Source organism: Hordeum vulgare, chromosome 7H (assembly GCF_904849725.1).
Source record: "Hordeum vulgare subsp. vulgare chromosome 7H, MorexV3_pseudomolecules_assembly, whole genome shotgun sequence".
In the NCBI taxonomy this organism is placed as follows: Eukaryota; Viridiplantae; Streptophyta; class Magnoliopsida; order Poales; family Poaceae; genus Hordeum; species Hordeum vulgare.
In genome coordinates, this window is record NC_058524.1 from 54,888,095 (window position 1) to 54,915,549 (window position 27,455).

General features: G+C 47.7%; 1 protein-coding gene and 1 pseudogene across 2 annotated transcripts; both read left to right on the top strand.

Moving 5' to 3' along the window:
* The first annotated feature begins 1,176 nt into the window (after nt 1–1,176).
* Nucleotides 1,177–9,798, top strand: LOC123411785 (exonuclease V, chloroplastic). 2 transcript variants are annotated; one of them, XM_045104748.1, is made up of 7 exons: nt 1,177–1,433; nt 1,560–1,664; nt 2,489–2,610; nt 2,790–2,939; nt 3,818–3,971; nt 9,014–9,090; nt 9,242–9,798. In XM_045104748.1, the coding sequence occupies exons 1-7, from the start codon at nt 1,185–1,187 to the stop codon at nt 9,447–9,449; spliced, it is 1,065 nt and encodes a 354-aa protein (XP_044960683.1). In that variant the 5' UTR covers nt 1,177–1,184; the 3' UTR covers nt 9,450–9,798. The 2 variants fall into 2 exon arrangements, with proteins under 2 accessions (XP_044960683.1, XP_044960684.1); XM_045104749.1 differs by having other exon boundaries at nt 9,014–9,099; nt 9,242–9,334.
* A 5,603-nt stretch (nt 9,799–15,401) lies between these two features.
* The window catches only part of LOC123408265, a 36,654-nt pseudogene continuing 24,600 nt past the window's right edge, over nt 15,402–27,455 (top strand).

The following is a 27,455-nucleotide window of genomic DNA, read 5'->3' on the forward strand; positions in this document are numbered from 1 at the left end:
TTAAGCATCCTAGGAAATCCTCTTTCTGCATTCTGTGCTAGGATCTGAGCAGTGTCTTCAGCATTGGGTGATCACAAATATTGAGGTCCAAAAACTACCACCGCTACCCTCCGAAACTTGTAGAAACACTCAATGGTGGTGGACTCGGCCATGCGTCCACAATCTTCCACAATATCACCGGGAGCTTCATACGCAAACATCCTCATAGTTGTCGTGCACTTCTGGAACGAGGTGAATCCAAGTGTGTCGGTGCAATCCTTTTTGCATTTGAAATAGTTGTCGGACTTCCAGATGGAATTCACATTTCTGAGGAAGAGCTTCCGGCTCATACGATAATGGCGCCGGAATATTTTGTCGCCGTGCAGCGGAGCATCTACGAAGTAGTCGACGTAGAGCAAGCAATAGCCTTCCAATCGATGCCTCTGCTTTGCCTTCAGCCGGCCTCGCGCCAAGCCACCTCGTTGTGGCTCTGCATTGCTCGCGAATAGGCCGGCCAGAGAGACGAGGACCATGAGGTGTTCTTCATCCTAGGCGTCGACATCGGCTTCCTCCTTCAGCAGCGCCGCGAACGCCTACTCGTCGGCGGAGTCCATAGGCCAGGCAAATCACTGAACATCTGGCGGGTGTGGCGGCCGCGCGGCTGCGCACGTGCCCGAAACGCCGGGAAAACCTGCCGGGAAGCGGGGGAAGCGGGGGGAGGGGCAAATCGGCGTGGAGATACCCTTTGTAGCGGCGGTAGGCAGATGGGACGACGCCGGAATCGACACGGTGACGGAAAGTGTGGTGCGCGAGGGACGGTTCTGAAAAAAAAATGTATTTATTTTTGCTTGACACGGCCCAACGCGTTGTTTCCCTTCCGTCGACGCCCCCAACGCGCTGGGACGGTCATGATCAATTTCAGCTCGAACCGGTAAAAAACGGATTCATGAGATGCGACTAGGCCGCTTTCCTCGCTAGCGGGAAAAAAATGGCTGGGTCTCTTGGGGCGTGGCTGGAGATGCTCTTAGTGGCATGTATTCTCATGTCACGGAAGCGTTTGATCTAGCTCGGCATTCTCTACCTTTTGCTGACAGGGTGTCCCCACACGGCGTTGTAGGGACACTCTGTCAGTATGCCCAGTCGTGTGACGAGAAACCCGCGCGGGCCCCGCATCCGAGTTCCCCACTTCCATCCTTTGGGCCGCAATGCGCCCTGAGCTCGAGGTGGAGATCGTCAGCGACGAGGAGATGGCCATGATAGAGGCCGCGCTCGCCGCCGCCACCCCAGTCCGGCCCCTCCTCTCCTCCGCCGCCGTCCGCGGCGCCGCCACCCTCTCCTGCGCGGCCTTCCCGCCCGCCGGCGACATCGAGGACTCCGCGCCGCCGCCGCGGAGGTCGCTGCTGTCCCGGTTCCGGGAGCGCCGTGCCCTCGCCGTCACCGACATCACCGCCACGGTGAGCCTCCCTTTTAATCTTCGCCACCCCGGCAACAAATGTTCCATTCGTGCCTGATGCGTACGTACCCATTTGACTGATTCCCCTCCCCTCATTCATTTCGTGGGCGTTGTTCTTGTGTTACAGGAGTGGTGCGATAAGCAGATGGAGTTCGTGCTGGAGCACGGCAAGCCGGAGAGGACCGAGGCGATGAAGGCCGGCTCCGACCGCCACACCCAGCTCGAGCAAGAGGTCGGCTCTGCTGTTCTTCTCTGTCATTTTATAACAGATCCTTCCTGTCTTGGAAACTTGGAAGGAGGCCCAACGCTGAATGATAATGCCGGTTTCCATGGATAGCAATGCAGTATTTCTATGTGTTACCACTTTTCAGCATGACATTAGAATACAGTGCTAGTGCTTTACTAACAAATCACTTCAGGTTAAGAATGCAGGTATCTTATTAACAAATCACTCCATGTTATAAAATAAGACTGGTTTGATCTTGTCATTGGGCATTCAGTTCCGCTCGACTTGTCCTAAGAATCGTATTTTCCACATCTTTAGAATAGTCTTTTCTTCATAATAGATAACGAGGCTCATGGATGCTGAATCAAGTTGTTTCTTAGCTTCTTACAAACTTCATATGCTATCGCATAGGTCATTGCCAGTGCCGACTGCTAATCATGTCCTAATTGTATGCATATCCTAATCAAAGCTTGCATAAATGTTAGTAGTTACTAATTTCTCAAGGGGAGGTTGGGGAATGAAATCGATTTAAATCTTGAAAAAGGGCAGCCCGGTGCACATAGCTCCCGCTTGCGCATTGTCCAGGGAAGGGTCCAACCACTTTAGGTCTATAGTACGCAGTCTTTCCCTACATTTCTGCAAGAACCCGTGACCTGGAAACAGCCTCTTGCAGAAATGTAGGGAAAGGCTGCGTACTATAGACCTAAAGTGGTCGGACCCTTCCCCGGACCCTACGCAAGCGGGAGCTACGTGCACCGGGCTGCCCTTTTCCAAGATTTAAATCTTGAAAAGACGGAATAAAAAGACTCATTTATTTTATTTCGGAACAGGTTATTGAGAGAGTCGATATTGCTGTTAGATCTGCAGAAGAATCGTGGGCAGTCAAATTCATGAACTTTATCGTGGGATCAAACCAATTATTGTTCAACGGCATGACACGTGAACTCCCAGTGTATGTGATAATATGCTTTAAACTTGCAGCTGTAGAACATATTTTTTGTACCAACGAAAATGCTTTGGTGTAATATTGGTTTCTGGGAGGCAGTCTGGAATAGATAGAATGAAGCTTTTTTAGCTACAGGAGCAATATTTGTTAATTTTGTTGTGAATTATGCCACATTGTCCCTGTAGGATTGGGATTGTTGAAGGTTCATGGATGGTAGGAATTATTGATGAACTCCGAATGCCTATGGATGGAACTTCTTTTCATCCAGTTCTGGTGGATACAAAGACACGTTTCAAAGCAACAATTCCCTCGGAAGCACAGAAAAGAAATGGAAGGTTCGCCCTTTATCATTGCTTAACTAACCATTAAAAATGTGGAGGCTGGCAAATAATGGCATGTTGTGGCATTGGCAAGTAAGGCAAGTTTAGATTATGCCCCCTAGACTAGTGATTCGCTCCAAGTGAACTTCTGCCTTGGTCTGAATTGTGTGATGTTGGGTTACTACTCCATTAGTCTGTTGAGAGTGCCCATTGGTCAATCGTAAACTTCTTTGGATAGGAAAACGATGATTTTCTGCAAGACAGTACTTAAGAATATTCAAACTAAATTTATCTAGTACCAAGATATGTGGAGCTACTTAAGTATCAAGTTATGGTATCTCCTTCTAAGGAAACTACTCCAGGATTTATCTTTCAGTTATATAGTGGACTGATACTTAAAGGGTTAATTTGATAAATGACACTCGAATTCTAGTGATTCCGAGAAATGCCACTGCAATTTCCAAACTTTGAGAAATGCCATTTCCAGTGGTATTTTTCAAAGTCTGCAGTGGCGTTTTTCAAAGTTTGCAAAATTTGCAGTGGCATTTTTCAAAGTTTGCAAATTACAGTGGCGTTTCTCGGAATCGCCAGAATTCGAGTAGCATTTATCCAATTAACCCATACTTAAATATCATCTAGTTGTATTAAGATATTGCAATCATTAGGATAATTTGTCCCACACGTATTGCCTGTGTATTGCCTCGTTTAAAAGATGTATCTTATACTACTAATATGAAGCTATGGCTGAAATTGGTGAGCACTACTATTTGTAAACATTCCAGATTTTTTATTATCTGGAGCTTTCTACAACTTGTTTTATTTTTTCATGCACTATGATGATAGCAAGCTAACAGCTGCGAAAGTTGTATGATATATCGTAATATTTGTCACAGGCTTCAGCTGATGTGTTATAAGTACCTGTGGGACAGTTCTATTTCTGAGAAATTCCCAACAGATAATTTCTTCAGCTATTTTGACTTGAACCCCAACTTCTTGTTATCAGATGATGTCAAGCGGTACATAAGCTCAATTGGTTTCGATGCACAGGTTCTGTATCTCAACTTTGAACTTTCATTTCTGTTGCTGGTCAAACATTTTATAGAGATTTGAATAACCAGTTGTTTTTAGGAAGTGATTTCATCTCATTTTCTTAGTATACTGATGTTATGACCGGTACAACGTACCAACGGAGGAGGCCCAATGGGCAGGGTTAATTACGGGCTTAGCCCAAGTTATCTTACCTATCTTAGAAGTCCAAGTTATATTAGAGTCCAAGTTAGAGTCCAAGTTATCTAGGGTTTAGTGGAGGCTGTCCTCCTTTATAAACACATGTACCCCTTCGATATTAAGCAGACAATAAACAGTATATTCTGTTGTCGTCTCCCTCAGGAGACGAGAGCCCCAAACCCTAGCCGCCTCTCTCTCTCTCTCTCACGCCGCGCCGGCGCCCAACCGCCGGCGCCGGCGTCCCCAACCTCGCAGCCCGCACTTCCACCCCTACAACCTACGTCCGAGACCTGGTAGAACCCTAGCCTCTACCAATTTGGTATCAGGTAGCTTGGGTTCGATGAGTTTGTCGGACCTTCCCACCACCACCGCCGCCGCCACCGCCACCACCGCCTTCCCCGCCACCTCACAGCAGCAGCCGCCGCCGCACCACTCACCGCCGCCGGCCACCTCAGGCCCGGCCGCCTCCGGTCCCGCGGCCCTGGCGGCCGAACCCGCTCCCGTCCTCTCCCCGGCGGAGATGTCCTCGGCGATCCGCGACCTCAACCTGGCGGTCTCGAACCTCAGGACTCTCCTCCAGGCTCCGTACGCCACCCCGCCACCACCGCCTCCGCCGGCGGCGCCCTTCGCGCCACCGCCCCCGGCGATTGTCGTGCCCCAGGGCCTGCCGATCACCCAGGTCCGGTGGCCGCCGTCGCCGTCCCCGCTACCGACGTGGATGGACACGCCGACCTACACGACGGCGCCACTACAGCCGACGGTGTTGCAGCCACCCGCCCCCACCTTCGGGGGGTTTGGCGGGTACACTGATCCGTACGCCGGGAGCTCTGTGGTGCCGCAACACTCTCCTTCCGCCGCGCTGGGCCGTCACGCGGGCACCTACGCGGCCTCGCCACACGTGCAGCAGCCACCCCGCTTCACCAAGCTGGAGTTCGCCACCTACGACGGCACCGTCGACCCCCTGAACTGGCTCAATCAGTGCGACCAGTTTTTCAGGGGGCAGCGGACCATGGCGTCCGACCGCACGTGGATCGCCTCCTACCACCTCCGTGGCGCCGCCCAGACTTGGTACTACGCCCTCGAGCAGGACGAGGGCGGGATGCCTTCATGGGAGCGCTTTCGCGACCTGTGTCTCCTCCGGTTCGCCCCCCCCATACGTGGGAGCCGCTTGGCCGAGCTCGGTCGCCTTCCCTTCACCACCTCGGTGCAGGACTTCGCCGACCGCTTCCAGACGTTGGCCTGCCATGCGCCTGACGTCACGGCTCGCCAACGCGCCGAGCTCTTCGTCAGCGGCCTTCCCGACCACATCCGCATCGACGTCGAGATGCGCGACCCCCAGGACCTGCAGACGGCCATGTATTACGCACGCGCGTACGAGCAGCGCGCCAACGCCCTGCAGCAGGCGTTCCCGGGCCGCGGCACGCGTTCCCCGACCCGCCCCACCCCAGCGGCCGCCACCCCGACACGCCCCGCCCTGCCGGCCGCTACGGCGGCTGCCCCCGCGCCGACACGCACCTTCCGGCGCTTGACGTCGGCCGAGCAGCTCGAGCGGCGCCGCAAGGGCCTGTGCTTCAACTGCGACGAGCCGTATGCGCCGGGTCATACGTGCGCCCGCCTGTTCTACTTGGAGACCGTCGACGACGCGGAGGTGGAGGCCCTCACCGCGAAGCTCGACGCCACCACACTCTCCGAGGCCGGCGTCACGACCTACGGGCCGGTCGACGCGACCGCCTTCGTCGTCTCCCTTCATGCCATGGCTGGCATCAAGACGGCAAAGACGATGCTGCTTCCGGTGACGATCAACGGGGAGCATCTAACCGCGCTCGTGGACACGGGTTCGACGCACAACTTCCTGTCCGGGGACGCCATGCGCCGCCTCGCACTCCAACTGGCGGGCTCGGAGAAGTTCAGCGTCACCGTCGCCAACGGGGACCGCCTTGCTTGCCAGGGGGTGGCGCGGCAGGTTCCCGTCCTCATCGGCGACGAGCCGTTCTCCATCGACTGCGTCGGCATCGACCTGGGCTGCTACGACTTCATCCTCGGCATCGACTTCCTGTCCACTCTCGGCCCCATCCTTTGGGACCTCGATGTGCTGTCCCTCATCTTCTGGCGCAAGGGCGGCCGTCGCGTTTAGTGGACAGGCATCGGCGGCTCCGGCGCCGTGACTCCACAGCTCCAGTTGATGGCGTCCGCACTGGACGAGGCGCATCCCCTCCTGGCCGACCTCCTGCAGCAGCACAGCGACATCTTCGACGAGCCACAGGGCCTCCCTCCCGTGCGGCCCTGTGACCACCGCATCCACCTGCTGCCGGACACGGCACCTGTAGCCGTGCGTCCGTACCGGTACCCTCAGCTGCAGAAAGACGAGCTCGAGCGTCAGGTGGCGGTCATGCTCGCGCAGGGCATCATCCGGATTTCGACATCGCCGTTCTCCGCCCTGGTGCTCCTTGTGCGCAAGTCCGACGGCACATGGCGCTTCTGCATCGACTACCGCGCCCTCAACGCCCTGACGTCCAAGGACAAGTTCCCCATCCCCGTTGTGGATGAGCTCTTGGACGAGCTACACGGAGCGCGCTTCTTCACCAAGCTCGACCTTCGCTCGGGCTACCATCAGGTGCGCATGCACCCTGACGACATCGAGAAGACGGCGTTCCGCACTCACCATGGCCACTTCGAGTTCCTGGTGATGCCGTTCGGCCTCTCCAACGCGCGGGCGACCTTCCAGGCCCTGATGAACGACGTGCTCAGCCCATACTTGCGCCGCTTTGTGCTTGTTTTCTTTGATGACATTCTCATCTACAGTGCATCTTGGGCGGAGCATCTACATGTGGCCATCATCTTCACCGAGCTTCGAGCGCATCGTCTTCACCTCAAGCGCTCGAAGTGCTCGTTCGGCACGACCTCCGTCGCGTACCTGGGGCACGTCATCTCGGCGGACGGGGTAGCGATGGACGCGGACAAGGTCGCCGCCGTCGCCGCGTGGCCGATCCCGCGGTCACCGCGGGCGCTCCGCGGCTTCTTGGGCCTCGCCGGCTACTACCGGAAGTACATCCGGGACTTCGGCCTCATCGCCGCGCCACTGACGCGTCTCCTTCGACGCGACGCCTTCTCCTGGGACGAGGAGGCGACTACGGCATTCGAGGCTCTCCAGCAGGCGCTCACGACGGGACCCGTCCTCCAGATGCCGGACTTTGATATGCCGTTCATCGTGGACTGCGACGCCTCTGGCATCGGCTTCGGCGCCGTCCTTCACCAGGGCGAGGGACCGCTCGCCTTCTTCAGCCGCCCCTTCGCCGCTCGCCATCACAAGCTCGCGGCCTACGAGCGCGAGCTTATTGGGCTGGTTCAGGCGGTGCGCCACTGGCGGCCTTATCTTTGGGGCCGGTCATTCCGTGTGCGCACGGACCACTACAGCCTCAAGTTCTTGCTGGACCAGCGCCTCTCCACAGTTCCGCAACACCAGTGGATCAGCAAGCTCTTTGGCTTCGACTTCACTGTTGAGTACCGCCCCGGCCGTCTCAACACGGTCGCCGACGCCTTGTCCCGCCGCGACACTGAGGATGTCGCGGACGACGTCGCCATGGCTGGCACTATCATGTGCATTCGCTCCGGGCCATCTTTCGCCTTCATCAACGACATTCGCCGGGCAACTTCGACGGCCGTGGACGCCCAGGGCCTGCGCCAGCGCCTTGACGCCGGCGAGCTGGACGCGCCCTGGCGCTTGGACGAGGGGCTACTCCTACATGGCCGCCGCATCTTCGTGCCCGACCATGGCGACCTGCGCCACCAGGTCCTGACCTTGGCGCACTCTGCAGGGCACGAGGGCGTGCAGAAGACTCTCCATCGTCTCCGTGCTGATTTTTACATCCCCGATGATGGCGCGATGGTCCGCGACTGGGTGCGGTCGTGCGTGACGTGCCAGCGGAACAAGACGGAGACACTACGACCCGCGGGTCTACTGCAGCCGCTGGACGTACCCTCCCAGGTGTGGGCGGATATTTCCATGGACTTCATCGAGGGCCTTCCCAAGGTGGGCGGCAAATCCGTCATCCTCACGGTGGTTGACCGCTTCTCCAAGTACGCGCACTTCATCGCCCTGGGTCATCCATATACAGCCGCCTCCGTGGCGCGGGCCTTCTTCGACGGCATCGTCGGCCCTTCCTCCTACTTCGGATGGCCGCCTCCTTCCAACTTCCGCACAGGTGGCGAAGGTGCTATAGGCGCAGCAGCGTCGCGGCGTCTGGCATGTCTTGGTACAATGGACCGGCCTGCCAGAGGAGGAAGCGACTTGGGAGAAGCTCGACGATTTCCGCCAGCAGTTTCCAGATGTTCAGCTCGAGGACGAGCTGTTTGAGAAGGCGGGGAGAGATGTTATGACCGGTACAACGTACCAACGGAGGAGGCCCAATGGGCAGGGTTAATTACGGGCTTAGCCCAAGTTATCTTACCTATCTTAGAAGTCCAAGTTATATTAGAGTCCAAGTTAGAGTCCAAGTTATCTAGGGTTTAGTGGAGGCTGTCCTCCTTTATAAACACATGTATCCCTTCGATATTAAGCAGACAATAATCAGTATATTCTGTTGTCATCTCCCTCAGGAGACGAGAGCCCCAAACCCTAGCCGCCTCTCTCTCTCTCTCTCATGCCGCGACGGCGCCCAACCGCCGGCGCCGGCGTCCCCAACCTCGCAGCCCGCACTTCCACCCCTACAACCTACGACCGAGACCTGGTAGAACCCTAGCCTCTACCAACTGAATCCAACAAGTGGTTGCTAGAGTCGCTGTTTCTGTCTGCCATTGTGGTTATTCATGCCGAACTTATGTTCTAGTGTCTTCCTGAGTTGTGACAAGGTTCCTGTCTGCAGACTTTCGGGGATGTATTGAAATACTACAAGATTACTTGTCATACGCTGTCACGATCTCAAGAACAGCTGATCTTGAGGTAAATAAGGTGCAGCCTGAACATTACTGACCTGTAGTGATTACTGAACACCTAATATCTGAAAAGGGATTCCCTGTTCATACTGTCAGTTTGTTTGGATGTTAGGCAAATGAAAAACGTATAACCTACTTCCGTTTCTTATATATTGCAGATATGAACTGCAAGAAGATCATTCCCTGTTAGAAGAGTACCAGTTCTCTTATGATGCTCAGTGGTTCAAGGATCAAATCCAAGAAACCCTCAGCTTCTGGCTGGGGGCACGAGAACCTAAATATGTGACTGAAGAGGAGGGGTGGAAATGCAAATTCTGCAAATTCGCGCCAATTTGCCCGAAGCTGGCTTCCACCTCAAGGTGTTGACGTTCAAGGTTGCAAATGGACAGCTCCCTTTTGGGTCAGAGCTTAGGGATTTTTTTCTGACATTAGGCTGAAGAACCAACCAATTTGATCAACCATAACACTGGAAGTGGCTTCATCTGTTCTTTTCTTCTTTCCATGGCTAAAATTTAACTCAGAGTAAAATTTACCAAATGTAGCATTGTAACGTGGATGTTGGTGAATTTCATTCATGTTGTTTGTATGCCAATGAAGAAAATCACCTCCTGGAGCCCTTTTTATGTAGTGAATTGCTTGGCACCAACCATCTCTAATTGTTGGCTATAGCGCTGAATAATTCTCTAATAATATGTGTGAACTCTATTGTCTTTTTCATGTCTTATTTCTCACCCAGAGAGGTGCGAACTTTCTTTAGGTACTGACAATTTATTTATTTGCTGAATTTCATGTGTAGTACTCCTTCCGTTCCTAAATATAAGTTGCTTTTAGAGGTTTCATTAGCGGACTACATACGGATGTATATAGACATACTTTAGAGTGTGATTCGCTCATTTTGCTCTGTATGTACCCATTAGTGAAACCTCTAAAAAAACTTACATTTAGGAAAGGAGGGAGTAATTGGAATGTCTTTATAATACAATAATACCACATTGTTAGTCTGTTGCTTAATACGCGTGGGATTACTATAGTGACAAGTATTCTTGGTTGTATCAGATTTCCACATCATTGGATATTTCATGCTGCCTCCAATCCAAAACAAGTGTCATGCTTTTAGTTAAAATTTAAACTAAAACCACGTTGCTTATTATGGATCAGAGGGAGTATTTCAAATCTTCCAATAGCTGGAGTAAGATATATTAAACAAAAGACAAAACGATGTAAAAATACACAATAAATTTGGTGTTTGAGTCCTTGTGTTAGGATGCGAATTATGTGATGTAAAGTTATATACTAACAACCTTTGATAAAAGAAGCTACGGCTACGTTATGACTGAAACTTCTGCACTGCAATACTATAGTAGTTTTGACTTCCTTTTTTAGATAAAAGGTGTTTGCCAAATTTATTCAAAGCTGAAAGTTCAGTGCAAGGTAGCCAAACTTTCAGGGGGGATACCTGGTTACAGTAGTAGCTTAACTATAACTGCATTTTGGTTTCAGAAGTAAAAAAATCAAAACGTGCATGTAAAATAGCTTATGCTGCAGCAAAACTGAGCTTGCATTAGTACACACACTACTTATTACCAGTAGCTATTTGATCTCCCTCTGTCAACTAATATAACAGCGTTTAGATTAGTGATCTAAACGCTATAATACAAGAGCGTTTAGATCATCACTGATCTAAACGCTATAATACAAGAGCGTCTAGGTCAGTAGTGATCTAAACGCTCTTGTATTATAGCGTTTAGATCACTATTTAGTGATCTAAGCGCTCTTATATTAGTTGACAGAGGGAGTATAACACAACAGGAAACATTCTGGCAAGCAAAGGAAGTTGCACGAACCAGTCTCAGGTTAAGCAAAATTACTGAAGGAACAGGACTACAAAAGCTTGACAATTTCGTGACCATATCTTGCCCTGATTACTGAAAATTGAGCGCGATAAGCCCACACAAACGCTGGGTAACCAACTTACAACTGACGCTTCAAAGGGCACCACAGCTTAATTAGGCTCCCATATCAAACATAGGACAAGACTCAAAATGAAAACCAACACCAAAATATTGTTGAGCTGAACTTCCATGCTTCACCGGTTTGGGCAATATTCAGAGTTTCAGACCGCCACATCACCACGTCCTGCTTCACTTGCTGATGGTTCCGGCCACCGCCACAGCACCTGCAACCGCTGAATAAAGCAAACAGTTTTCAATAACGAGTTAGAAGGAGAAGAGTTCATTTGTTGAACTTCACAATTTCCCTTAGGGGAACTTAACATATGCTGGTGAATCAAACACCTGATGATACATACATATAACATATATACATACCTGGTGGGCTGTTGAAGCTCGTGTAGAGAAAGAGGTTCCAAAACACATCTTTCGGGAAAGCGAAATTATACGGCTTACTCGACAACTTCCTCAACCTCGAAGACTTGAGATCAATTGTGAATGTACCGAGATCCGTGACCACAATGATGATCTCGGTGCCCTCCACACAGCCAACCAACTTTAGCGGAAATAGGCCCATGGGATCACGAATGGGGACAAGCATCTTGAGGTCCATTTCTCTGAGTTGGATCCACGACGCTACTCCGTCAACACTCACCTCCACTAACCACATGAAGCATAGTTTGTCCATGCCTATGTGGAGAAGCCCCAGCTTACTGCCCTCCGTCGATATGAGGAGGGAGTCCCGACCGCACACACCCATCCCTCGCAGATCAATGACTGATAGGCGATTTGCACCCAAGTCATACTTGAGAATACAAACTCCGTCATCGTGAAAGAGGAAGTGGAGCGCTTGTCCGACAAGGACACGCGGCCTTCCGACCATGGAGGCTGAGCCACCGACGTGAATAGAGTCCGGTGGTGAGGTCCATTCCCGGGTCTCTGGTGAGTATAAAGACGCCCACACGAGCCTCTCATCATCATCATCATCATCATCATCATCATCATCATCATCATACGGCTCGTCAATGTCAAGGCCGATTAAAACCACGAAAAATGGGCCCAAGTTGCAGGCGGCGTGGTTGCAGCCATCTGCAGCACATAGCACCGAGCCCCAACAAAAAGTTGTGCCGTTGATGTCAGGGTCGAACATGTGAGCGTGCAACTTCGTTCGGCTTCCAGACACGGGGTCCCAGACGACCAGCTTCAAGCCCCCCTCGTCTTCATCTTCTTCCTCCTGCTCCGCATCACTGTCTTCCTTCTTCATACCATCTTCTTCCTCCTCCTCCTTGTCAGCTTACTCCCCCTCATCTTCCTTCTCCACCTCCGCCTCATCCCACTCAGACTCAAGAAGAACGCGGCCATGGCGGCAGTCGTGCACCAAAAAGTCCCGCCGACTGGGATTGCGGGGGCGGAAGTTTGTGGTGGGGACGAAGCACTCGACGTTGTCTTCCCAGCTTTGTAAGAAGCCTAGGATGGGAGGAGTTTTGTGCAAGGCGCAGTAGCGGCTGCGGAACGCCTTGCCGGAGAGGAGGCGGCACCAAGGCTTGCAGGCGAGGGAGGCGCGGACGAGGACCGCGGGCTCCTCCGGCGGAATGCGGATGAGGATCTCCTCCACGAGCTCTTCCATCTCCCACAGCTCCCGCGCCGCCATCACTGTCGCAAAGTTTTCCGATGGAGAAACCATCAAACCACAGCGTCGGATCGAATTACTAGCAGGATCTGTCCATTTCCAAAGCCTTGCGGCATCTTATATGGTCCGATACGATTTTACAGAATAAATTCTGCCTCGGGCCGTGAAGGAGCACGCGCGCGTACGTGATCAGTTCCCAAACAGTTTTCGTCAACGCATGCATGCTGATCGAACCGTCACCTAGGAACTCTCCGTCTCGCTAATAAATACAGCCAGCATGCTTTCCCATGGATGCAAAACTGTTCAAATTTTGTTCGGTTTTCTTTTCCCACTGGTTATGCCAATATTATTCCTCCTCTTTTTCGAAGGATTCACACAAAGCACTTTGTATGAAGTATGAACCCAATTCTAGCAATCTGATCTTTATTCAATGGTTGGATTTCTTCTAGTTTTCTCAGTTCTCTCAGCTCATCAGGCAAATCAGATTTGTTCCTTCAGTACTTGTCTCTTAACACCCCCCCCCCCCCCCCCCCCCCGCCCCGCCCACCCACCCACACACGCACACACAAAAAATTGGATACTACATAATTTCGAAAACAAGGATATGAGAATGGGGATTAGAGCAACTACAATAGAGTTGGATCAGTTGGCTATAATAAATAAGCTAGTATATTTTTTCTTAGTTGTAGGAAAGAGAAAATGAGAGAGAAGATAAGTGGGCTCTTAGTTAAGAACTAGCTCTAGTACGTGCTCCTTGATATTATGTGAGAATGAAAGATGGATCATATGATAAAAAATACAAGATCACTACTACCTCCGTCACAATTTAGAACGCACGCACATGTACCTAGGTCGTCAATTTAACTTATATAAAATCTATTGTTTAATATACAAATTATATCATTAGAAAATAGAACATCTAAAGTTTTTAATGATATATTTTTTTTAATATATGCTTATGATTAAGTTGGTCAAACTGACGACCTAGATACACGTGCCGGACTTATAAACTAAGATGGAGGGAGTATCAAAATTACAATTTGCATATATACAAGGCCACTAACACTATCGATGCAATATTAATGGTGTTTACCTCGTAGTACTAGCAAAGGAGGACATTAATTATCCTTGCATGCATGGAAAAGTGAGATCATTGGCTTGATATGCATGAGAGAGAGAAATACACATTTATTTACACGATAAACAAGGAGACAAGTTATCTTATAACATTGACTTAGAAGGCATTACTTCTTACTTTGATACCTGTAATGTGGGATTATGACCTTGTATATAAAAATGAAAGAAGTAGTACGCTTTTTTAATAAACTATTGTACATGTTGACTACAAAAACAAAATGGTCTATAGTTGACACAATAATGATTTATAACCAGCAGCTTACTATACTACTCCCTCCTTTCCGGTTTATAAGGCTCATCACAAAAAAAATTAGATTTTTATTATATTAGGCTCATTTTGAGTCTAATTGAGTTAAAGTGCTTCGAGTCTCACGTCATATTTAATACATAGAGTTTAGAGAAAGGAGATGAGTGGTTATGCATACATCGTTTTCTACATCCACTATCCAAGTCCAATGAGAAGGAAGATACTACATTTATTGCCTTGGAAATTGAATATGTGAGAAATATTTAATTGGATAGTTAAAACTAGTATCATCCATTCACAATTCACCTTAGTTGATGAGATTTTAGATTTGAGTTCTATAAACCGGAAAGAAGGAAGTATTAATCATGCTTTTAATACCTTTGCTGACAGCGCGGCGTACATAATTGACCGCCGCCCGCTGACCGTCATGTCTTATTGTGTAGCGAGTTAGTACAGGTTAATTCCCAATATTTTCCATCTTCCCTGCCAAACAAAAAATTAGGCCTCTTCTCCCTCACCATCCAGCTCTGACATATGGAGGTCAGCAACAGAGTGATCGCCAGTGACACGAGTGATAAAAGATCTCCTGATAAACATGGTCTGAATTTTACGGGAATTTTACAGCTCGAACAGAGATACTCCGATAGATTGTGTGCTTGATTTGCAGGCCAACTTCTCTCGCGGGATGTTTTCGGCAATTCTCTCTGTACACGAGAGACATTGGTCAGAATGGTTTTACCTCCAACCTAGCAACCGAGGACATCGAGACTATCAACCAAAATTCTTTAGTTGTCAGCCAGATCTCACGGACAACACATGTAATTCTCGGTTGTACGTATCTCTATTATTAAAGGGAATCTGTCGTCGTGATGGTTCGACCACGACAGATCCCCTCGCCAACACTGTCACCGTTAACAGTTTCATCGATTTTTTTTATCCCTCCATAAACCAAGCGATTAAATACAGAAAACATCCGGTTCATTAAAATTCCCTCCGCAAGTTCCATCGCAGCCTTCCCTCGCACGATTAAGAAAACACACGACCCACTCCTGGCCCACGTCCCGCGTCCCTCTCCCAGTCTCCCCCACCTTTGGCGCTGATCCGTCCACCCTCTCGATCTCGCGAGAAAGATCTCCGCCGCCGCCACCACACGCGGATGAACTGCCCACGCCCAAGGTGCCCCCGCCGAGGCTGACGCCGAAGAGGCGTGGGAACACGGCGGCCAGCGGGCAGGTGGCCGCCAGGGCCAGAACCATCAGGAAGGAGAGCGACCGCAACCGGCGGTGCCGACCATCCTCCTCGGCGATCTTGCCTCATCCGCCGATCGGTACACCAACGATCTCGTCAGGAAACCCATGTCCTTGCAGGCCACCAAGTCCGCGCTCGTCACGACCTACTACCTCGTCTTCAGCACGGACCACGCGGCCGCCCGCTTCACCGAGCTAGGGATGGAGCGAGCAGGCACGCCGATGATGTTACGCACCATCTAATTTTCTTCACGATGTTACCACCACAGGTAATTCCCACCGGGTCATAGGGAAGCAGTTTCGTCGCCCACTGCTCATCCCTTTTCTTCCCCCTTCTCTCAATATATCCTCTCGTGCCTCCTACATCCGATCCGTGGTTTTCTCCCCGATTAATTATTCAAGATTCCAATCCTCGTTTTTGGTCTGAATGGATTGATGCTAGACTCTGATGACGATTTGATGTGTTTTGATTTGATCCATCTCCGAGCGATGGATCTGACTTTTTGTTTCTGCCGTGCAACCTTAGGTGGTGGTGGTGGTGTCCCCGCCATGGGCAAGCAGAAGGCGGCCATGGCCGGCAAGCCCGACCCCAAGAACACCCGCCGCGCCCTGGGCGACATCGCCAACGTTGAGGCCAACAACCGGCGCCCCCCCCCCTCCCGGGCGACATCGCCAACGTCGTCAGCATCCGCGCGACCCAAGGGTAAGGAGGAGAAACCCACTACCCGAGAGGGTGTTCGATGGAATGCCGGCCATGGACGCTGTCACCTGGAACTCCATGGTCGACGGCTACGTGTCCAACGGCCTCGGGGCGCTCGCGCTCGTCTGCTTTAGGCAGATGCACGAGGCGCTGGAGATGCAGCATGACGGTGTCGGGATCATCGCCGCGCTTGCAGCTTGCCGCTTGGAGTCGGCTCTAATGCAAGGGCGGGAGATCCACGCCTATGTGATCAGACACGGGATGGAGCATGACGTCAAGGTTGGCACTTCTATCCTTGACATGTAGTGCAAGTGTGGCGACATTGCTTCTGCCGAGGGCGTGTTTGCGACGATGCCGTCGAGGACCGTGGTGACATGGAATTGCATGATAGGTGGGTATGCACTCAATGAACGGCCTAAGGAGGCATTTGACTGCTTCGTGCAAATGAAGGCAGAGGGCCACCAGGTGGAAGTGGTCACTGCTATCAATTTGCTGGCTGCCTGTGCTCAAACTGAGAGCTCACTGTATGGAAGGAGTGTACATGGTTACATAACTAGAAAACAGTTTCTTCCCCACGTGGTGCTTGAGACTGCTCTTCTCGAGATGTACATCAAAGTTGGCAAAGTGAAATCATCGGAGAAGGTATTTGGATAGATGACGACCAAAACTCTGGTATCATGGAACAATATGTTCGCTGCCTACATGTACAAGGAGATGTATATGGAAGCGATCACATTATTCCTCGACTTACTGAATCAGCCGCTTTACCCTGATTATTTCACCATGTCGCCAGTAGTACGGACGTTTGTTTTGCTGGGGTTGCTGAGACAATGCAGGCAAATGCACAGCTACATTATCAAGCTAGGTTACAGGGAGAGCACTCTCATCATGAACGCAGTTATGCATATGTATGCTAGGTGTGGTCAGGTTCTGTCTTCAAGGGAGATATTTGACAAAATGGCACCTAAGGATGTGATCTCTTGGAACACAATGATAATGGGTTATGCGATTCATGGTCAGGGGAGAAGTGCACTGGAGATGTTCTTCGAGATGAAACGTAATGGTCTGCAACCAAATGAGAGTACCTTTGTCTCCTTGTTGACTGCTTGTAGTGTCTCAGGCTTGACAGATGAAGGCTGGACACAGTTCAATTCAATGCAACGTGACTATGTTATGATCCCACAGATTGAGCATTACGGATGCATGACAGATCTTCTCGGTCGGGCAGGTGATCTTAAAGAGGTTATGCAATTTATTGAAAAAATGCCAATAGATCCAACATTCAGGGTTTGGGGCTCCCTACTGACCGCAAGCAGGAACAGCAATGATATAGACATAGCGGAATACGCAGCAGAGAGGATATTCCAACTAGAACACGACCAATTGGAACATGACAACACAGGTTGCTATTTATCCAAGATTGTTTGCAAAGTGAGATCTGAAGGCGGAAAGTGCAACAAAGTAAAAAGTGTAAGGCTGAAAATATGGTGTGGAGTAGACCCTGGGGGCCATAGTGTTCACTAGAGGCTTCTCTCAAAATAGCAAGCATTACGGTGGGTGAACAAATTACTGTCGAGCAATTGATAGAACCGTGCAAAGTCATGACGATATCTAAGGCAATGATCTAGCATATAGGCATCACGTCCGAGACAAGTAGACCAATACTTTCTGCATCTACTACTATTACTCCACAGATCCACCGCTATCCAGCATGCATCTAGTGTATTGAGTTCATGACGAACAGAGTAACGCTTTAAGCAAGATGACATGATGTAGAGGGATAATCTCAAACCAATGATGAAAACCCCATCTTTTTACCCTTGATGGCAACAACACGAGACGGGCCTCGTTAACCCTTCTGTCACTGGGTGAGGTCACCACACGGTATGAACCCAAAACCAAGCACTTCTCCCATGATAAGAATCATAGATCTACTTGGCCAAACAAAACCCACAACTCGAAGAGAATTACAAGGATGTGAAATCATGCATAAGAGAGATCAGAAGAAACTCAAATAAGATTCATAGATAATCTGATCATAAATCCACAATTCATCGGATCTCGACAAACACACCACAAAAGAAGATTACATCGGATAGATCTCCATGAAGATCATGGAGAACTTTGTATTGAAGATCCAAGAGAGAGAAGAAGCCATCTAGTTACTAGCTATGGACCCGTAGGTCTATGGTGAACTACTCACGCATCATCGGAGAGGTCATGGTGTTGATGAAGAAGCCCTCCGTGTCTAAATCCCCCCTCCGGCAGGGCACCAGGACGTTCCCCAGATGGGATCTTGCCGAGACAAAAGCTTGCGGCGGCGGGAAAGTGATTACGATGCTCTCCTGATTTTTTGGGGAATATTTGTGAATTTATAGGCGCAAGATCTAGGTCAGGGGACCTCGTGGGGGCCCACAGGCCTGCATGGTGCGCCCCCCCCTTGACCGCGGGGTGGGGGCTTGTGGGGCCCCAGGGGCTCTTCTGGCTCGGCCCCCAAGCTCTCCGATCTTCTTCCGTTCCAAAAAAAATCTTTTCAGGGATTTTCTTCCGTTTGGACTCCGTTTCAAAATCTCCTCTGAAAGGGGTCAAAAACATGGAAAAAGCAGGAACTGGCACTTGGCACTGGATCAATAAGTTAGTCCCAAAAAATAAATAAAAGGCATGCAAAACATCCAAAGTTTGACCAGATAATAGCATGAAACCAACAAAAATTATAGATACGTTGGAGACGTATCAAGCATCCCCAAGCTTAACTCCTGCTCGTCCTCGAGTAGGGAAGTGATAAAGAATGAATTTTTGATGTGGAATGCTACCTAGCATAGTTGTCCTTTGCAACTTTCTTTCACGTGGCATGAATGTTTAGATCCATACGATTCAAAACAATAGTTTGCTATTGACATGAAAACAGTAATACTTCAAGCAAACTAGCAAAGTAATCATGAACTTTCAAAATAACAAGGCCAAAGAAAGTTATCCCTGCAAAATCATATAGTCTAGCTATGCTCCATCATCCTCACACAACTAATGTAAATCATGCACAACCCCGGAATTGGCCAAGTAATTGTTTTCGCACTCTTACTTTCTCAAACTTTTTATAACTATCACGCAATACATGAGCGTGAGCCATGGATATAGCACTATAGGTGGAATAGAGTGTGTTGGTGGTTGTGAGAAAAAAAAGGAGGAGATGGTCACATTGACTCGGCGTATCAATAGGCTATGGAGATGCCCATTAATAGATATCAATGTGAATGAGTAGGGATTGCCATACAAGAGATGCACTAGAGCTAAAAGTATGTGAAAGCTCAAAAGGAAAACTAGTGGGTGTGCATCCAACTTGCTTGCTCACGAAGACCTAGGGAAATTTTGAGGAAGCCCATCATTGGAATATACAAGCCAAGTTATATAAAAGATTCCCACTAGCATATGATAGTGACAAAGCAAGAAGCTCTCAATCATGAAGAACATGGTGCTATCATGAAGCACAAGTGTGGAAAAAGATAGTAGCATTGTCCCTTCTCTCTTTTTCTCTCATCATTTTTTTATTTGGGCTCTTAGGCCTCTTTTTTCTTTTCTCTTTTTTTTTGTTTTTTGGGCTCTTTGGGCTCTTTTTTTTATTTCCTCACATGGGACAATGCTCTAATAATGATGATCATCACACTTATAGTTACTCAAAGCTCAAATATCACAATGATGATGACTCCATAGGAAATGCCTCCGGCAGTGTACCGGGATGTGCAACGATCTAGTATGATCATGCAATGGCAATATGAGAGTGACGGCACAAGTCATGAGACGGAACGGTGGTAGTTGCATGGCAATATATCTCGGAATGGCTATGAAAATGCCATAGTAGGTAGGTATGGTGGCTGTTTTGAGGAAGGAATTTGGTGGGTTTGTGCACCGGCGAGAATTGTGCGGCACTAGAGAGGCTAGCAATGATGGAAGGTGAAAGTGCATCTATACAATGGACTCAACATTAGTCATAAAGAACTCACATACTTGTTGCGAAAGTTTTTATTAGTAATCGAAACAAAGTGCTAAACGCATACTCCGAGGGGAAGGGTTGGTAGGTGTAAACCATCGCGCGATCCCGACCTCAACACAAAGGATGACAATCAATAGATCAATTATGCTCTGACTTCCTAACATAGCGGTTCACCATACGTGCATGCTACGGGAATTACTAACTTCAACACAAGTATTTTTAGATTCACAACACCCTACTAACATAGCTTTTAATATTCCCGAATCCATGTCTCAAAACTAATTGAGAGGAATCGAAACTTTTCTTTCTACTCAATGCACATGAAGATGGAGGTTTTTGCATCCTCTTTGGGTACCTAGCACATGGGACTACTTCCATAGCATAAGCCAACTACCAAATCACACACTGTCGTGCTCTAAAGATATAAGTGAAGCACAAGAGCAAAAGTATCTAGCTCAAAAGATATAAGTGAAGCACTAGAGCAAAAGTATCTAGCTCAAAAGATATAAGTGAAGCACATGAGCAAAAGTATCTAGCTCAAAAGATATAAGTGAAGCACAATGAGCATTCTAGCAAAATCACGACGAGTGCATGTCTCTCTATCTCAAAAAGGTGTGCAGCAAGGATGATTGTGACACAACAAAAATAAAAGACTCCTAAGATACAAGACGCTCCAAGCAAAACACATATCATGTGGTGAATAAAAATATAGCCCCAAGTAATGTTACCGATGAATTGAAGACGAAAGAGGGGATGCCTTCCCGGGGCATCCCCAAGCTTAGGCTTTTTGGTGTCCTTGAATTTGGCTTGGGGTGCCTTGGGCATCCCCAAGCTTGAGCTCTTTCCACTCCTCGTCTCTTTGTGCATGAGAACGTCACCCAAAACTTGAAAACTTCATAACACAAAACTTAAACAGAAACTTGTGATAACATTAGTACAAGAAAACAAACTACCACTTCTTTTAGTACTGTAGCAAACTTGAATTCCATATATATTGATGGTGGGCTACTGTATTCTCACTTTCCCATGGTAGTACCCCCCGATACTAACCATAGTTTCCTCAAAACAAGCAACCAACCCAACAAAAACAGAATCTGTCAAAAACAGACCAGTCTGTAGCAATCTGTATACTTCGTATACTTCTGGTACCTCAAAAAATCTGAACAATTACGACAGATTGTGGAAAAAGCATATCAATCAGCAGCAAAAAGAATCAACTCAAAATATCTTTCTGAATAAAAATGAAAAATCATCTCGTGAGCAGAAAGTTTCTGTCTTTTTCCAGCAGGATCAAACAACCATTACCAAGACTGATCATAAAGGCTTTGCTTGGCTAAAACACAAAAAGAAACACAAAAAAACACAATCACAACAGAATTATCAAAGTGTGTATGCAACAAAACAGAAAGAAAAAGATAAGTTCATTGGGTTGCCTCCCAACAAGCGCTATTGTTTAACGCCCTTAGCTAGGCATAAAAGCGATAGAATCACGTATCGTCGACTTTGGTGCTCAAACCATAAGTGGCGTGATCACTTATCATCTTGAGGTTTTCTTCTTTCTTGCTAGGTTATTCACCACTACTTTTAGGAACAAAGACGGGCTTGGTGATTTTATTGTGGGCAAAAGTCAGAGTATTCTGCACAGCGGCAAAAGCGGAACCCAAGTTGGTTATAACATCCTCTAGTTTGCCAATCCTAGCGGAATCATGACCTAGCTTTTCTCTAACGGTGGGTTCCTTCTCCTTTAAATTTTTCAAAACCATCCCCATCTTGGATCCGTACTGAGTGATTTGATTGTGGATCTTTTTATCCAAATTCTCAATGAGTTCAATCGTAACGACTTTATTTTCAATAGCTCCAGTCTACGCATCACATGTTCCAGAGTTAAGGTAGTTCCATTAACCATGAGTGGGAGTGAGCCTATCAAATTTATCACAGCTCCATAATAATCAACGGTATGGCTACCCAAGAAATTTCCACCTACGATGGTGTCAAGAATATACCTATTCCAAGAAGAAATGCCCACATAAAAACTGCGAAGCAAGACGGTAGTGGATTTCTTATGAGTAGATCTACTCTCAGCATTGCAAATCCTATACCAAGCGTCCTTTAAGTTTTCTCCCTCAATTTGTTTGAAATTGAGAACTTCGCTCTCGGGAGTATCGTTTGAAGTGGTGGATCTAGCCATGAGGATAGACTATCCCACACAAACGAGCAGAAAGCAAGCGAGAGAAAGGGCAAACGAAAAGGGCGAACGAAAAGGCGAACGAAAAAGGCAATTGGTGAAGTGGGGAGAGAAAAACGAGAGGCAGCAAATTAAATGCAAGAGATGAGTTTGCGACACTTACTTGGATGAGTTCTTGACTTGATCCTCCCCGGCAACGGCGCCAAAAATCCTTCTGCTACTTCTCAAATAACAGCTCGAGAAATTGACACATTGACGGAGATTGGGCTTGCGTTGGTTTTTCCCTTGAAGAGGAAAGGGTGGTGCAACACAGGAGCAGTAAGTATTTCCCTCAGTTTGAGAACCAAGGTATCGATCCATAAGGAGGGTCTCGTCAAGTCCAGAGTACCTGCGCAAACACAAACAAGCTTGCACCCAACGTTTCAAAGGGGTTGTCAATCCCTTCAAGATTGTTTGCAAAGTGAGATCTGAAGGCGGAAAGTGCAATGAAGTAAAAAGTGTAAGGCTGAAAATATGGTGTGGAGTAGACCCTGGGGGCCATAGTGTTCACTAGAGGCTTCTCTCAAAATAGCAAGTATTACGGTGGGTGAACAAATTACTGTCGAGCAATTCATAGAACCGTGCAAAGTCATGACGATATCTAAGGCAATGATCTAGCATATAGGCATCACGTCTGAGACAAGTAGACCGATACTTTCTGCATCTACTACTATTACTCCACACATCGACCGCTATCCAGCATGCATCTAGTCTATTGAGTTCATGACGAATAGAGTAACGCTTTAAGCAAGATGACATGATGTAGAGGGATAATCTCAAACCAATGATGAAAACCCCATATTTTTACTCTTGATGGCGACAACACGATACGTGCCTCTCTACCCCTTCTGTCACTGGGTGAGGTCACCGCACGGTATGAACCCAAAACTAAGCACTTCTCCCATGGCAAGAATCATAGATCTAGTTGGCCAAACAAAACCCACAACTCGAAGAGAATTACAAGGATATGAAATCATGCATAAGAGAGATCAGAAGAAACTCAAATAAGATTCATAGATAATCTGATCATAAATCCACAATTCATCGGATCTCGACAAACACACCGCAAAAGAAGATTACATCGGATAGATCTCCATGAAGATCATGGAGAACTTTGTATTGAAGATCCAAGAGAGAGAAGAAGCCATCTAGTTACTAGCTATGGACCTGTAGGTCTATGGTGAACTACTCACGCATCATCGGAGAGGTCATGGTGTTGATGAAGAAGCCCTCCGTGTCCGAATCCCCCCTCCGGCAGGGCACCAGGACATGCCCGAGATGGTATCTTGCGGAGACAGAAGCTTGCACCGGCAGAAAAGTGATTACGATGCTCTCTTGATTTTTTTTGGGAATATTTGGGAATTTATAGGCGCAAGATCTAGGTCAGGGGACCTCCAGAGGGCTCACAAGCCTGCATGGCGCCCCCCTGGCCGCGGGGTGGGGGCTTGTGGGCCCCTTGGGGCTCTTCTGGCTTGGCCCCCAAGCTCTGCGATCTTCTTCCGTTCCAGAAAAAATCTTTTCGGGGATTTTCTTCCGTTTGGACTCCATTTCAAAATGTCCTCTGAAAGGGGTCAAAAACATGGAAAATACAGGAACTGGCACTTGGCACTGGATTAATAAGTTAGTCCCAAAAAATAAATAAAAGGCATGCAAAACATCCAAGGTTTGACAAGATAATAGCATGAAACCATAAAAAATTATAGATACGTTGGAGACGTATCACCTCCCAACTGCTTACCTCAAGGGTAATGTCAACAATAATAATTCATGAATACTTACCTCCAAGTTGAAATATGAATATAGATCTTTCCCAAGCATATGACGTTAGCCAAGATAAAGGCGAAATAGGGAATTGGTGAAGATCACCATGACTCTTTCAAGGGCAAAAAGTAAAGGTACAAGATAGGCCCTTCGCAGAGGGAAGCAGAGGTTGTCATGCGCTTTTGAGGTTTGGATGTGTGTCCTCTTAGTGCGGAGGAACGTCACTTTATATTGCCTCCTGTGATAAAGAACTTTATTATGCAGTCTGTCGCTTTTACGTCTTCCTCTTTTGATCATGGCAAGAGGAAAAGCCCTTCAACTAAGACACTCTTTATTATATGGCTCGCGAGCAAGAATACATCGGGGGTGACACAAAGCAAAACTCAAGACTAAAGCACTAAGACTTTTAAACTACTAGAGAAAAAGAAAACTGAAAAGGAAAACTAGAACAAAGGTAAAGGCAAAAGATGTGATGGTGATACGATACCGGGGCAACTCCCCCAAGCTTTGCACAAGCCAAGTGGATTGCCCATACCAATGCTCAGTTATCTTCCTTTGGTGGTGAAGGTGGAGGAGTTGTTGAAGAGGTCTTGAGCTTGTTTAATTTCCACTTGAACATAAAATTCCGCTCCCTCACATCATCATTTTCCTCTTCAAGCTTCAACACCCTTTGGCATAATTCCTGCTTACTCTCCTGCAAGAACCGAGAAGGGATAAACAAGGTCTTAGGCTTCTTCCTTGAGTCAGGGAGGCTCGACTTCTTGAACTCCACATGCGTGTGTCCAGGTTGAGGTAGAGGAGCCTCCTCTTCATCGGAACTTGTTTGTTCCTTCCCCTTCGGATCATAATCTTCTTCCTCATCAGTTGTCCAACCATAAGGATCCAAGTCCCCATAGACCTTGGGGTTAGCAAGGTAATCAACCACATAGCTCTCCCCCTCTGAATCCTGAGAAGACATCTTGACCTAGATCTGCGGCAGAAAACAGGCTCGAAACGAAAAACAGAGAAAAACTGCATGATGCAGGTGTCAGACCAAACGGAAGTATATATAATCATTTTTTCCAGACCAGAAGGAGTACCGTGCACGAAAACGGAGTCCGGGAGGCGCACGAGGTGGCCACAAGCCTTCACGGCGCGGCCAGGGGGTGGGCCCGCACCATGCAGGCTTGTCGCCTCCTCGCGCACTTTCTGGACTAATTCCAATTTTTGTATTTTTTTCAAATATTCCAAAACGGAGAAAATTTCCTACTGAAAAAGTTTTGGACTCTGTTTTCTTACCGAATCACATACCTCTTCGTTTTCGGAGTCTGAAACAGGCTGATAAATATCCCTTAGGTATTCTTCCGGAGTTATGGTATTGATGATATTGCTTTCAACATTTATGGGAGTACCTGAGATATAATGCTTGATTCTCTGCCCATTTACCACTCTCGGACAATCACCTTCTGTGTTTTTATCTTGATAGCACCGGAACAATATACTTGCTCAACAACATAGAGACCTTCCCATTTAGAGAGAAGCTTGCCTGCAAAGAATCTTAAACGAGAGTTATATAGCAAGACATAATCACCTACATTGAACTCACGCTTTTGTATCCTCTCATCATGCCACCTATTAACCTTCTCTTTGAACAACTTGGCATTCTCATATGCCTGAGTTCTCCACTCATCAAGCGAGCTAATGTTGAATAACCTCTTCTCACCGGCAAGTTTGAAATCAAAGTTGAGCTCTTTGATTGCCCAATAAGCTTTATGCTCTAGCTCAAGAGGTAAGTGACATGCTTTCCCATACACCATTTTCTACGGAGACATGCCCATGGGATTCTTATAGGCAGTTCTATAAGCCTACAGTGCATCATCGAGCTTCTTAGACCAATTCTTTCTAGACCTGTTGACAGTCTTTTGCAGAATCAGTTTAATCTCTCTATTAATTAGCTCTACTTGACCACTGGACTGAGGGGGATAGGGAGACGCAATTCTATGGTTGACATCGTACTGAGCAAGCGTTTTACGGAAAGCACCATGAATGAAGTGTGAACCACCGTCGGTCATTAGATATCTAGGGACTCCAAATCTAGGGAAGATAACTTCTTTCAGCATCTTGATAGAAGTGTTGTGATCAGCACTACTAGTGGGGATAGCTTCTACCCACTTAGTGACGTAATTAACAGCAACTAAGATGTGAGTATACCCATTAGATTTTGGAAAAGGTCCCATATAATCAAAGCCCCAGACATCAAATAGCTCAATGACAAGTGAATAGTTCATAGGCGTTTCCTGACGTTTGTTAATATTACCTATTCTTTGACATTCATCACAAGACAAGACAAACTTACGGGCATCCTTGAACAGAGTGGGCCAATAGAAACCTGATTGCAATACCTTGTGTGCAGTTCTATCTCCCGCATGGTGTCCTCCGTAGACCTCGGAGTGACACTTTTGTAGGATCTGTCCCTGTTCATGTTCAGGTACACAACGTCTAATAACACCATCTACTCCTTCCTTATAAAGGTGAGGATCATCCCAAAAGTAGTGTCTCAAGTCAAAGAAGAATTTCTTCTTTTGCTGGTACGTGAAACTAGGTGGTATATATTTGGCAACGATATAGTTTGCATAATCAGCATACCACGGTGCACTACGTGAAGCATTGATGACATTCAATTGCTCATCAGGAAAGCTATCATCAATAGGTTGTGGGTCATCAAGAACGTTCTCCAACCTAGACAAGTTATCCGCTACTGGGTTATCAGCACCCTTTCTGTCGACAACGTGCAAATCAAATTCTTGTAGCAAGAGAACCCATCTGATAATTCTAGGTTTAGCGTCCTTCTTCTCCATGAGGTACTTAATAGCAGCATGATTAGTGTGAATAGTGACTTTGGAATCAACTATGTAAGACCTGAACTTTTCACATGCAAACACGACTGCTAAAAACTCCTTCTCCGTAGTAGCATAGTTTCTCTGGGCACTGTCTAGAGTTTTACTAGCGAAGTGAATAACATTCAACTTCTTCTCGACTCTTTGCCCTAGAACAGCACCAACAGCGTAATCACTAGCGTCACACATGATCTCAAAAGGTAAGATCCAATCAGGTGGTTGAACAATAGGTGCAGTTATCAAAGCCCTCTTAAGTATTTCGAAGGCTTCCTCACAATCATCGTCAAAAACAAAAGGAATATCCTTTTGCAAGAGATTGGTAAGAGGCCTAGAAATCTTAGAGAAGTCTTTAATGAACCTTCTATAGAAACCAGCATGACCAAGGAAACTTCTTATACCTTTGATATATGTGGGGTATGGCATTTTCTCGATTGCATCAACCTTAGCCTTATCGAGTTCAATACCTCTTTCAGAAATTTTATGTCCTAAGACGATGCCTTCATTAACCATAAAGTGGCACTTCTCCCAATTCAAGACAAGATTGGTGTCTTTACATCTCTGTAAGACTCGATCAAGGTTGCTGAGGCAATAATCAAAGGAAGACCCGTAAACG

Coding starts and splice junctions, on each gene's coding strand:
- LOC123411785 (XM_045104748.1), top strand. CDS start 1,185: ATGCGCCCTGAGCTCGAGGTGGAGATCGTCAGCGACGAGGAGATGGCC. Junction 2,940..3,817: donor GCACAGAAAAGAAATGGAAG/GTTCGCCCTTTA, acceptor TATTTGTCACAG/GCTTCAGCTGATGTGTTATA. Junction 3,972..9,013: donor CAATTGGTTTCGATGCACAG/GTTCTGTATCTC, acceptor TCCTGTCTGCAG/ACTTTCGGGGATGTATTGAA.